Source organism: Protopterus annectens, chromosome 8.part1 (genome assembly GCF_019279795.1).
Source record: "Protopterus annectens isolate FY-2018-M chromosome 8.part1, PAN1.0, whole genome shotgun sequence".
Lineage (NCBI taxonomy): Eukaryota > Metazoa > Chordata > Ceratodontiformes > Protopteridae > Protopterus > Protopterus annectens.
The window spans coordinates 171,458,285-171,470,490 of NC_056742.1; the positions used below are offsets into that span (position 1 = coordinate 171,458,285).

A 12,206-nucleotide genomic window follows, 5' to 3' on the forward strand; every position below is an offset into this window, starting at 1 on the left:
GAGAGGTGCAGAAGGGACGGCCCGTATGGAAGTTCGATGCTTGGAGCCACCATAGTAGCGCCCTTCTGCAAGCCTTGCTGATAGCAATGGGATGGTGGAGAGGAAGGGATAGGAAGGACCATTGCACTAACAGAGTCCATTGCAGGACTCGCATGTTCAAACAGGCGCATGGAAGGAGTGTAATCGCTGCTGCCATGGAGCCTAGTGCCCTCAGGATCAATTCCGCTGGTGAAGCTCCTGAATGAAGGATAGCCCGCACATGAAGTTGTAGATTTCTGATTCTCTCGGCAGTTAGGAAGGCTCGCAAATCTCTGGTGTTTATTCTGGCTCCTATGAATTCTATGATCTGTGTTGGAGCCAGTAGAGATTTGCCGACATTGATAGTAATGCCTAGTTGTGGGGCTAGATGGAGAAAGAAGTCTCTGGCCGAGCAAAGTAGATGCCTTGTTGGTGCGTTCAGGAGCCAGTAGTCCAGGTACGGAAAGACCTGAATTCCCTGGAGTCTCAGGTGGGCCGCAATCACTGCTAACACTTTGGTGAACACCCTGGGGGCTGTGGTGAGGCCAAAGGGAAGGACCCTGAACTGGTAGTGACTGGCTCCCAGCCGGAAGCGAAGGAACCTCCTGGATCGTTTGTCCATTAAGATGTGGTAATACGCATCCTTGAGGTCTACAGAGCACATCCAATCGTTCTCCCTCAAAAGGGGGAGGATAGATTGAAGAGTGACCATTCGGAATTTTTCTTTGGTTACTGACAGGTTCAAGCGGGAAAGGTCTAGGATGGGTCTCAGGTCCCCCGTCTTTTTTGGCACCAAAAAGAACCTGGAGTAGAACCCTAATCCAAGCTGGTCTTGGGGGACAGGCTGGATGGCTCTTTTTCTTAGCAGCTGCTGTATTTCTGCGGCTGCGGCCTCCCTGTGATCAGGTGGTACATCGGGGAGGTTCTTGGATTGGGGGACATGGATAATTGGTATTTTGTACCCTCTGGATATGATGCGAAGCACCCAGCGGTCTGTTGTGATGGACTCCCATGCTGCTAGATGTTTCGAAAAACGCCCCCCGACTGCCTCCAGAGTGGAGCAGCCGGGCAACCCCTCAGGGCTGCTGCGCGGGCCGCTCAGAGAAAGGTTCTCTGGACCCGAAATTTCTCGGAGCCCCTCTGACCCTGGGGCAACGTCCTCCCTGTCCACCTCTGCCACGTTAGGACTGGTTGTCCGGAACTGGTTGGGAATGTTGTGATTTCCGGAACCACATCTTCTTATGACCCTTTTGGTTCCTTGCAAAGCTGGGGAGCAGAGAAGCGGACTCCGACGGCAGACAACGTCTTCCCGTCCTTCCCACTCTGGACAAGCGTCTCGCGAACTGTTTTGCCAAAAAGGGCAGAACCATCAAAGGGGGAGTTCGCGAAGGACACTTTAAAGGGCTCCGTAAAGTCGCAATGACGGAGCCAAGCCTGACGTCTCATGACTAGGCCTGCTCCGCTGGCCCTAGCAGCTCCCTCTGTGGCGTGGGACAATAGCCGCATAGAGATGTTTGAAATAGATCTCAGAGTGGCCATTCGGGTGGAGTACAAATGTTTATCCTCCTCCGACATGGACTCCGGGGGGGATGCAGCATATTCTTTGATAAGATCCCGCTGCATCGTGATGACATGTGCCATATAGTTCAGAGAACTTACTGAGAAGATCGCTGAACTAAAGACTCGCTTCCCTAAGCGATCCATCAAACAGGACTCCTTGCTCGGTGGATGGACTGAGGGACTCTCCTGAGCCAATTCCCTCTTTGTGGCTGCCGCCGTCAACATGGCATCTACAGGGGGGCCCTTACTCCAATGTGACCGGTCTGAGGGGGGGCTAAGAATCCTATCCGGTCGTTTCGGTACTGGCTCCACGGTGTCCAGATCCTTCCATGCCCTGGTGGTAATAAGGTCCACCAGGGGATCGGCTGGAGGGGACACCCAGGAGGTAGACGGGCCTGCCTCGAATGCCTCCAGAAACACAGACTCGTCAGAGGAAGACTTGGGGGCAGACCACCCACCTCTGATTCTCAGCATCTCCATGATGTCTCCAAAGGAGACATCCTCAGGGGGTGATCTTGGGGAGCCTTCCCCTTCCTCCAAGTCCATATCCTCGGTTAAGGACTCAGGGGAGTCCACGTGCCTCCTTTTGCACTTATGCTTGCGGGGAGCTTCCTCGGGGGGACTGTCCGAGGAGGCCTCGCCAGCAACATCTTGTTCCAATGGAACTGTCTGTGACACCGAAGCAGGCTGTCCCTTTGGCTGGGTGATGGAAGCCTGGCCCAGCAGAGAGGGAGTGCAGGGAGGAGTCGATGCAAGGACCGGGGGTCCGGATGCTCTCAACAGAGCCCTCTCCACAACATCGAATGCCGAGGGAGAGCCACCCTCCAATGGATCTGAAAGTCGGCTCCCACTCGGATCCGATGAAGGGATCGGAGCCAGCGCCGAGACCGTCAGATCCGAGGGACCAGTGTGCTCCGACCTGGACGGAGCCGAAGGCACACTGAATCCCCCGGATCCGAAGCTCGGACCACGGCTCCGAGAGGTCGGATCCGACAGACTCGAGGGTAGGGTCGGATCCGAAGTACCAAGTACTGTCGGCGCCGACCCACCCCCGGCTCCAAGGCTGCTCGGCTCCGAGCGCTCCGAACCCGGGTAGCGGGTCGGAAAAGGAGCAATTGGGTGGAAAAAAGGTGTCGAGCTCCCCCCCTGAGGGGGGGGAGGCAAGAGCACTCCCATCTGCAGCTGGGCCTGGATGAACCTTCGCATCATCCGGTCCAAGTCTGCATCTGATAAACTGAAAGTTGATCTCGAAGAGGCCACCGAGGCAGGCCTGGAATGCCGCCTCAATGACCTCGACGGAGATCGGGTCTCCTCCTCCTCGGGCCCTGGGGAGAAAGAAGGGGATCGGAGCCGAGGAGGAGGAGACCTAAAAGCAATGGAGGGAGAAGCCCGCTTAGCTGGCGGGGCCGAAACGGAGGTCTCGGCCCGCCGCTTGTGGTGCTTCTCCCTCCATTTCTCCCTCCTGGCCTCCCTGTCCTCCGACACTTTAGCGGGAGTTTGAGTCCCAGTCGGAGGCAGGGGGGTAGGAGTGGCAACCACCACAGGCCGTGATGGAGCCATGGGAGTAGCAGAGGTAGGGGAGGCCGAAGCTGAATCCGGGGGTAGAAGTCCTGCCAGGACCAGCTTCGACCTCCATTCTTTCAGTGCCCTGGGGTTGAACGCTGCACAGATAGTACAGCCCGAGGTGAGGTGTTCAACCCCAAGGCACCGAACGCACCGAGTGTGGCCATCAGCCGGGGAGAGCTTATGGCCACACTCGGTACATTTAGAAAATATGGCTTTTGGGGCCTCAGCCATTCCCTTTTTTTTTTTTTTTTAAAAAGAAAGAAAAACAACTACACACACACACAGGCCCCAAAAGACACACAACAAACACTCACACACTAGCGACCAGCGAAGGGAGGGTATTGATTAAATAAAAATAGGGAACCTAACTCAGACACACTTTACAAATGTTAATTTAAACTAAAAAAGAATTTTCTGACGAAAATTGTAAACTTTTTTATCACTTATCTGGAGCTCAAGAAAAAGGATCCAGCCATCACAAGCACGGCAAACTAGATCTGAGGTCATGGAGGGTTAGCAGGGGATTATGGGTGAAGGGAGGAGCTAGGAGCTCGGATCCATTAGCTTGAAACAAGTTGCCGGCTCGGATCCGTAACCCACAGGTTGCTGACAAATGAACAATCCTACTTCAGATCAGATGTTGGAAAAGCTTCTGATGATGTGTGAGAATTCGGATCCATGTCGGCCACTGTCATGGCAGAGGAATATGAGGCAAGCACTAGACAGTCTTTCAGGGCTTTCATTAGCTTATACAGAGACATCCAGGAGAGCCTGGACAGCAACCGGATCAGGTCTAGCCATTTTGTCCTTTTTGGCACACAGCTGATACTTAGAATAGGAGGATTCTGCCACAGCACCCTGGGTCAACATCTTAAGTCACTTGTTCTCAAGGTATGTGGATAAGGAAGATAAATGACTACTAAGGGTCTTAGGGGCAACTGCTTGACAGATGGAGCACTGCGTATGATCGTGGGAAAGGCCTAAGCAAGAGAGACACTGGTCATGACGGCCTTTATGGGGAATCTGCTTCCCACACTGACATTTTTCCTTCTTGGATGACATGAACACAAGTACAATACACAATAAAGCAAAAAGGTAGAGAAGAAACCTCAATGGGGCACTTAACTGAAGACAGCTTGGTAACCAGCACAGCAGAAAGGCATTCAGACCGATATTTGACAATGGCATTCAGACTGGCTGCAAAGTTCTTCTAAGTATTTGCATACGTACATCACCTTTTTGCACTATACCTTATGCAGACGGCATACATGTGACATACTGCACCTATAAAATCTAAAGGCTTTGGTATACTGGCCAGACGTTGAACTATACTTAGCAAGAGATCTCTTATGTAAGAATACTGCAACAGTGATACAAGAGGACATCAACTTGCTCAACAAACCGATTTGTTCCACCTGTGGTCTTATTCTATCTTCCAAGTTTCACTCTAAACTTCTTAAAGCCAATACTGTGTTGCCCAAAACAAGCCCCAAGCAATCAAATAAGGAGGGATCTCTTAAGTCAGTATAAGATCTCATCTAACTCTTCTGTACGACAAAGTACAAACCTAACTCAATCAGTCTAGGTTAAAATGCTGAAAACTTGAATGCTATGCTTTTTTCTGATGTTTCTGAATTCTGCCAACTTTGTTTACTAGACATCTGTTTGCAGAGGGCAATTATTATAAAACTGTCTTGAGACCAACACAATTAGGACAGTTACTAATGATACATGTTCTAACTGCGATCTGCTGGAACTGATATGTTCATCTTAGCACATAGATGCTTATTATGTTTATCATAGGTTCATAGGTCAGTACTAAGCTAATTGCCCTTGCAAGACATTGTAAGCCTAGCCAATTATCCCTTGTGAGACTCAAACCCTGCACCTTGTGTTTGTAAGGCAAACACCTTAACCATTAGGCCACCCTCCCAACCCACTGAAACTGGAATATACTGTTCAAACTGGAATATACTGTTCAACTGCAAACTTAAATATGCATGTGTCAAGGCGTTACTACACTGAACTCCTTTAAGGTAGTAGTGCCATTACATATTAGATTTTTTGCTGTCATCTGGCCTAATTTACTATTTTTTCCCTTCCATTACTTCATCCTACCATGCCTGGAGTACTCCAGACAATAAATAAAGTTCTAACAAATTTACTGCCACTGCTCTTCTTACAGCTTCCCTTTCTGCCGATCTCCTCCACCCACATCTTTTAGACATGATTCACTTGCCTTAAACTTTCTTCATACGAATTTCAGTTTCCTCGCCTCCTAAACTCTCCCCAGCTACAATTTTCCTTCTCACTTGATAAATCCGTAAATCATTCCCCCACTACCACCCTCTTCCTAATATTCATATATCTCAATGTAAGATGTACCCTTCTTGTTTTCTCTTGTTTTGTAGAATATTATGCAGTACACAACAGTATTCCATTAAAAGAGTTCATAGTGTAGTAAATACTCATCATGCAGTACTATCCACCTAACCTTTTGTTAAATGTGTCAGCACTACTAGTCTATGTACTCCTACTGTAAGACGTTCAGCAACGTTTGATAATGTTGTACTGACTAATCCCATTTGTTTTTGTATCTTTGATTGTATCAAAGGTTTCTTAATGAAAATTACTGTGTAACCGACTTCTTAGATTACCTTGTATCTTTTTTTCCTATAATCTGGTTGTAAATCCTGTTTTGAGCCTGAATAATGGCTGACCCAGATCAGTGCTTCCAGTCAACAAATAAATGCATAAATAAATTAAAATAAAATAAAACTAAACAAAAAATATAGATATTTACCTAAACTCAAGGAAATTTTACAATATCTACTTGTTCTCCAATTTCTTGGGTCATTTGCACTTCTGCAGACTACATCTTTTTTAAAGATTATTATACCATCTCTTCGCGGTGGTATGGCGGTAGCGTTGTTACCTCACAGCAAGAGGTTCTCCCGTTTGATTCTTGGCTTGGCTTGTGTGCCTTCTGTGTGGAGTCTGCATGTCTTCCCAGCAGTTGGGTAGCATTCGAAAGACATGCGTGCGTAAATGGGTGTGCCTTTGTTGAAGGTTGGGCATCGAGCTGGCACCTCGGCATTTCGTAAAAAATCTACTGCCAATCATTAGCGGACCGGAGTTTCGCTGTGGCAGCCCCTTACCGGGAAAAAGCCGAAAGGCAAACAATTATACCATCTGTGTCAAACTCAGTCCCCAGTTATATACCTTTATTCAGCACATACAACTTAACCCACAGTTATCCACATAAACTATCCATAGGTCAATTCTTAACTCAAGCTTGAAATCTCGCTCTTATGCTCACCTCTAATAACAGACACAAATATGATGTTTTACTCAATTAGAGGCGTAACTAAGGTCTATAAAATGATGTCTCTCTACAGCTTTTCATCAACCATCCTTAAGACTGAATCTAGAAAAATAAATGACTACAGATTTGATAGGCTGTCTGTATTACACCTATGCTAAACAGCCTACATAATTACTCTTATCTAATTATTTACAATTTTCAACACTTTCTGTGTTCCAAGAATATGCAGGGCCCCTTCTTCTTACAGACTGGAACTCCTTCCATGTTTCTACCACTTTATATTTGTTCAAACATCAGTTAAACAAGTAATAGAGAGCTGATCAGCTGCCTTAAGTTAAAATCTTATTAGGATGTCCTGTTTACTTTTCTTGATTCACAACATTCCTAGAATACTGTCAACCTGTTTACCTAAAACAGACACAGTTTCATTCAGACTCGACTGTTAAGATGTTATTAACACTAACTCTCTTTTAGACTCCTAAAGAAAGCAAAGTCACTTCTACTGTCTATTCACTTATTCTCCTTTTATGCACTTGATCTAAATGAGGGTCACAGAAAAGTCAGATCTGACTTTCAATAGGCACAAGACACAGACATTCAATTTGAATGGGGCTCCAACCAATAGCCACACACACAAAGTCAGCATGCACTTTGATGGAAAAATTCAGAGGACTGCCAATTTACCTACAACACACCTTTGGTATGTATGAAGAAACTCATCACCCAGCAAAAACTCACCTAGATACAGGGAGAATATGCAGACACCACAAAGAAGATGCACCACTCAAGAACCAAACAGAAGAAGCAAGTGGTATGAAGTAGCAGTTGGTAATCACTATGCTACTACTGTCATCCATACTAAATGAGTTTCTTTAATCATTCCTCCCTCACAATAACACTTCTATCGCTTATGTGTCTTGAGCTTTCAGTTTATAGCGATCCAAGGTCCTTGTTTATGGGCATCAGCTGTTTTTTTTTTTTTTCTTTCACATATCTACCCTGACATTATCAAAAAAAAAGGGAGGGAGGGGCTACTGCAGCAGTGATTGTAAGTACTCTTCATACTACAAGTGTTAATGGATATATTACAAGATATACAGTTAACTGGTAACATGGAAAAACCTGTAGGATAAAAATTGGTGAGTCTCTTTCAGATGTCAGGTCTGTTAATGTTGGGGCTCCTCAGGCTTTGTTCCTTGGACTTATACTGTTTGCATTATTTAAATCCACATTTCCTTTAAAGAATAATGTCAAGGTCAATAAATTCACAAATGACAAAGATTAGGAGTAATGTTGCCAACATAAATATCCAGGTGAAACTACAGGAATATATGGATTTGTGTAATCTTTGGTATGCACATAATCAGATGGGATTTAATGCAAAAAAAATCTGAAGCTCTTCATTTTGATGTGAATAACCAAGAATACACATATGCACTTGAAAGAGCAATGTCATCTAGTAAAAACAAAAATCAGAGACCTGGGAATAACAATTGATAAGCATCTTATTGTTGATGCTGTTTCATTAATTAATATCAAGTATTATGTTATTATCAGGGATACGTTACACTGCATTACAAGCACATAAAAGAGAGTTTGTATTCCAGTTTATAAAATAGTGGTGGGACCAAAAACCAAATTTTGTCCATTCAGCCTGCTTCAGTAATTCTAAATAGATAAAAAAGATTAAAAGGATTCAAAGGTATTTTACAAGACAGATCCATACGATAAAAAATTTGAGTTATCTAAAATAATGAATAGTAAGATTCAAAGGTATTTTACAAGACAGATCCATACGATAAAACATTTGAGTTATGTAAAATAATGAATAGTTATTTCCATTTTCAATACGTTATAGCCTGTTTATAGGTCACTGGTTTCTTATGTATAAATATCTTAATAAAGAGACTTTGGCTGCAACACTGGGTATCGAGTTTAGACAACACAATTTTGACTCTAGGAATAATTATGTTATAGCTGATATCCCACTCATTAGGTTGTCATTGAAAATTGCTTTATTTTATGGTAGGCAGGAAGATTGTTGAATACATTACGTCTGAGTATCAGGAGGACTAACAGCTATTTAGCCTTTAAAAAATGGTGAATGACTGGGTGGGAAGAAGGGTTTATGACCCTACTCAAATTAGTTACAACCTCCTTGAAGATCTTCATGAGGCTTAAAGTTTGATACATTTACATTAAGCATTAAAGTAGCACTAAACATGTTCAGAAATTAGAATGTACAAACTTGAACCAACAGTAATCTTTTAGCAACACGTTGCCAGAATCAAAGACAACTCCAATTTTACAATATCTGTCCTTTCCTCTAAATAATTCCCTGCATCTTTATACAAAGTATCTGGAGTTAATCATTCAGTGCCATTACTAGGTGTTTGACAATAACCACTCAAATGCCATCAAACATCCTAAATGGATATCTTCCTGACTACAAAATAGCACCTACCTATTCTCTGCTACTTTACAGCAGATACACCACAACTTAACTGCCTGCCAAAGAAGAAAAAATAAGAAATACCTCAATTGCTGGCAAACCTAGGGATAAGAGCTCCGTAACACCAATCTCAAATTCAATAAAAATATCAATCGAACACAGTGCTGCAGAGCTGCCAAAGCTGAAAAAGTCACAAATTCCAAGCACAAATGTGTTTAACTCTGTCTGTGAAAGACCAGTTCATAAAATCCAGTTCATGGAATCCATACACAAGGAAACGTTCGAACACAGGTTTATTCAACAATGGTAAGCTCTTTCACTTAGGAGCGTCATCAGACCAAACACATACAATACTAAAAGGCACATATATAAAGGGATACTAACCGTGGTGTATTTATAGATAGATTTTTATAAGTCAGATGTTTTACTTGTTTTAACATGTATTTTGGTTTTAAATTGTTTTACATTTATATGTACATATACATCCTTCTAGCATTGCATGTATATATCTTTAATGCATCTTAATTGGATTAGTATCCCTTTATATATGTGCCTTTTAGTATTGTATGTGTTTGGTCTGATGAAGCTCCTAAGTGAAAGCGCTTACCATTGTTGAATAAACCTGTGTTCGAACATTTCCTTGTGTATGGATTTCATGAACTGGTCTTTCATAGACAGAGTTAAACACATTTGTGCTTGGAATTTGTGACTTTTTCAGCTTTGGCAGCTCTGCAGCACTGTGTTCAATTGATATTTTTAAAGAACAAAAAATGTTTTAACATAAAAGGCACCTTATGGAACAGTTTAGTATACAGCAGCATGCAAACCAGAAGCATGGAGTTATGTATGAGTGAGAAATGGATAGTTCTGTATGCATGTTAATATACTGTGATTATATAACCAAAGATATTACAACTTGAATTCATCTTGTAAGACAGAGACAATGATATATTTTCAAAAGAGTTCCATAAACATCAATGACTGTAGGCAGAGTATAAAATATTTTATAACTCAAGACTATGTGATATCAGGGTATCTAACAAAATTTACACTTCCTGACATCACCTTAACGATGCCTAAATAACAGAAATAATCAGTATGATGGACATTTCCAAAAGCTAAATATACCTTTCTGCATTAAACCATCTGGCTTGTTTCTTTAATACAGAAAATTCCATAACATCACATAGATTCTCTACAGCAGCAGAAAAAAAGAACACAACTTTGAATTAATTCTAGGATGTAAACTTGTAGCTTGAGCTGCACAGTCACTTTTGAGTGGAAACAGTTCACTACAAGACCACTTATCAGCACAGTTTATGGGAAAGTGAAAAATATCAACCTAAGCAAAAAAATGAATATGTCAGAATAAATACAACATGCAATGTTTTGTGTTAATCTATATTAGTATAAATATAAATGTTTTAGGGTCTTCCCAAATCAGGAACTTTAATTTCTTAATCACAAATTAATAGCAGAAATATATGAAAAGATTTTTTTCACAGTCTATGGGAAACAGTTGATCTGATATTTATTAAATACTTCTTCCTCACCCACTCATCCAAAATCTGCTTTACAGCATCACTGGCTCGGGTGCAATTTCTACAGGCCAGTACCACTTGGGCTCCATGCAGTGCTAAAGACTTGGCAGCTTCAAATCCTGAAACAAAAATGAGAAACCAGAATTCTGCTGTTTACTTAATTTAAATGGTTAGAAAATACAGGATGATATGCCTGGTAAAACAATATTCATTAGGTAATATACTGTGCTTTTTCAAAATTCCTACAGTTCAGCTAAGCAAAAACTCTCTCACACACAAATAATGTAAGAAGTTTGTGAATATAAATATATATCTGAAACATTAACTATCACTGTAACTCTTCACACACATTGTGTAATACTGTTGCAAAAATTGACTCGATGATTCAGGGATGCAGTATAGTAAGACTTGCTCTAATGACAGCATTTTAATACAGTAGATTGGGTAAGCATTTTGTATGCCCTCACTGGGTTCGTGTGGGTTTTTTTCCAGATACTTTGGTTTCCTCCCACATTCCAAAGACAAGCAGTACATGAGCTGGTGACTCTAAACTGTCTGCAGGTTTATGAGTGTACACTTGGCAAACTACTTCAATTTCCTACTTGGCAAGTTAACAACTAACACTGTCCACAGAGTTAAAGGGTTGCCACAGGAATCTGACACACCCGATGAATGGAGAGACACACTAACAAAGATTAATGTAGGTTTTGACTTTTTTTCTTGATAGAGTTGCAAGACTGCACAGTACAAATACATAACTCCATCCATTCTGAATGATAAATTCCTACAAATTAAATGTTTTTCTATCTTTTAAAAATGGCTTGTAAGTAAGGTTATAGCCACCACTCTGGATATTTGGCACCATAGCTATACTGGCTATGGCCATCCCACTAATTACAATTATCCATGACATTCTGTAAGCAAAATAAATTATCAAATGATTGGGTTTATAAGATCTTAATTACTTAATTGATTTTATGCTTACATGGATGATAGACTTTGAATTGTATTTGATTACAAACACAACAGCCAAATTACTATGAAGAAACCAACTCAGTATTAAGAAAACATAAGAGAGTAAAAGAAAACGAAAAATGCAATAGACTCTCACAATCAAAGCTTTAAGACCTTATCAGCCATGCTAGGCAGGTAAAAGAAAATATTGAAAAATGCAGTGAAGTCTCAACCCTAATCTACAAGAACTGTCCCTGTCACACTAATGAAGTTGAAATGGATACGTTATCTTAATGCAGTTAAAGTACTGATGTTACCATTGTTTTTATTCAGAATTGTTACACTTCTTGTATGATTTTATGCCTAAAATTTGTTTTTATTTTTACATATCTAGACTTCGTCTTTCGGCTTTTCACAGTTAGGGGTCACCACAGCGAAACAACAGTCCGCTGAACGACTGGCAGTAGAGTTTTATGGTGTCGAGTTGCCAGCCCGGCGCCCAACCTTCCACAGAAGGCACACACACGGAAACACTCACACCTAGGGCCAATTTAAGAGTGTCCAATCCACCTAAAGCATGTCTTTGGGATGTGGGATGAACATATCTGGACTATAACTGAATATTTACCCAGAAAAAAATGAATACAGAAAGATAATAATGAAATAATTAAGCTGCAAGAAATCAGAAGCAAATCATGAACAGTTCTAGGGACACAATAACCAGTTATATTGCCCAGAGTGACAGCTGCTGTACAGAAAGGGACAGATGGTGTTCAGAAGAGAAACCCAT

General features: G+C 42.1%; 1 protein-coding gene across 1 annotated transcript in view; it reads right to left on the reverse strand.

The window, feature by feature from the left end:
• Positions 1-12,206, reverse strand: part of LOC122810270 (WW domain-containing oxidoreductase-like) — a 481,533-nt gene that overhangs the window by 39,938 nt on the left and 429,389 nt on the right. Inside the window, exon 5 of the mRNA XM_044081805.1 lies at positions 10,475-10,581. Within this exon, the coding sequence (XP_043937740.1) occupies positions 10,475-10,581 (107 nt within the window). The remainder of the gene's footprint in view (positions 1-10,474; positions 10,582-12,206) is intronic.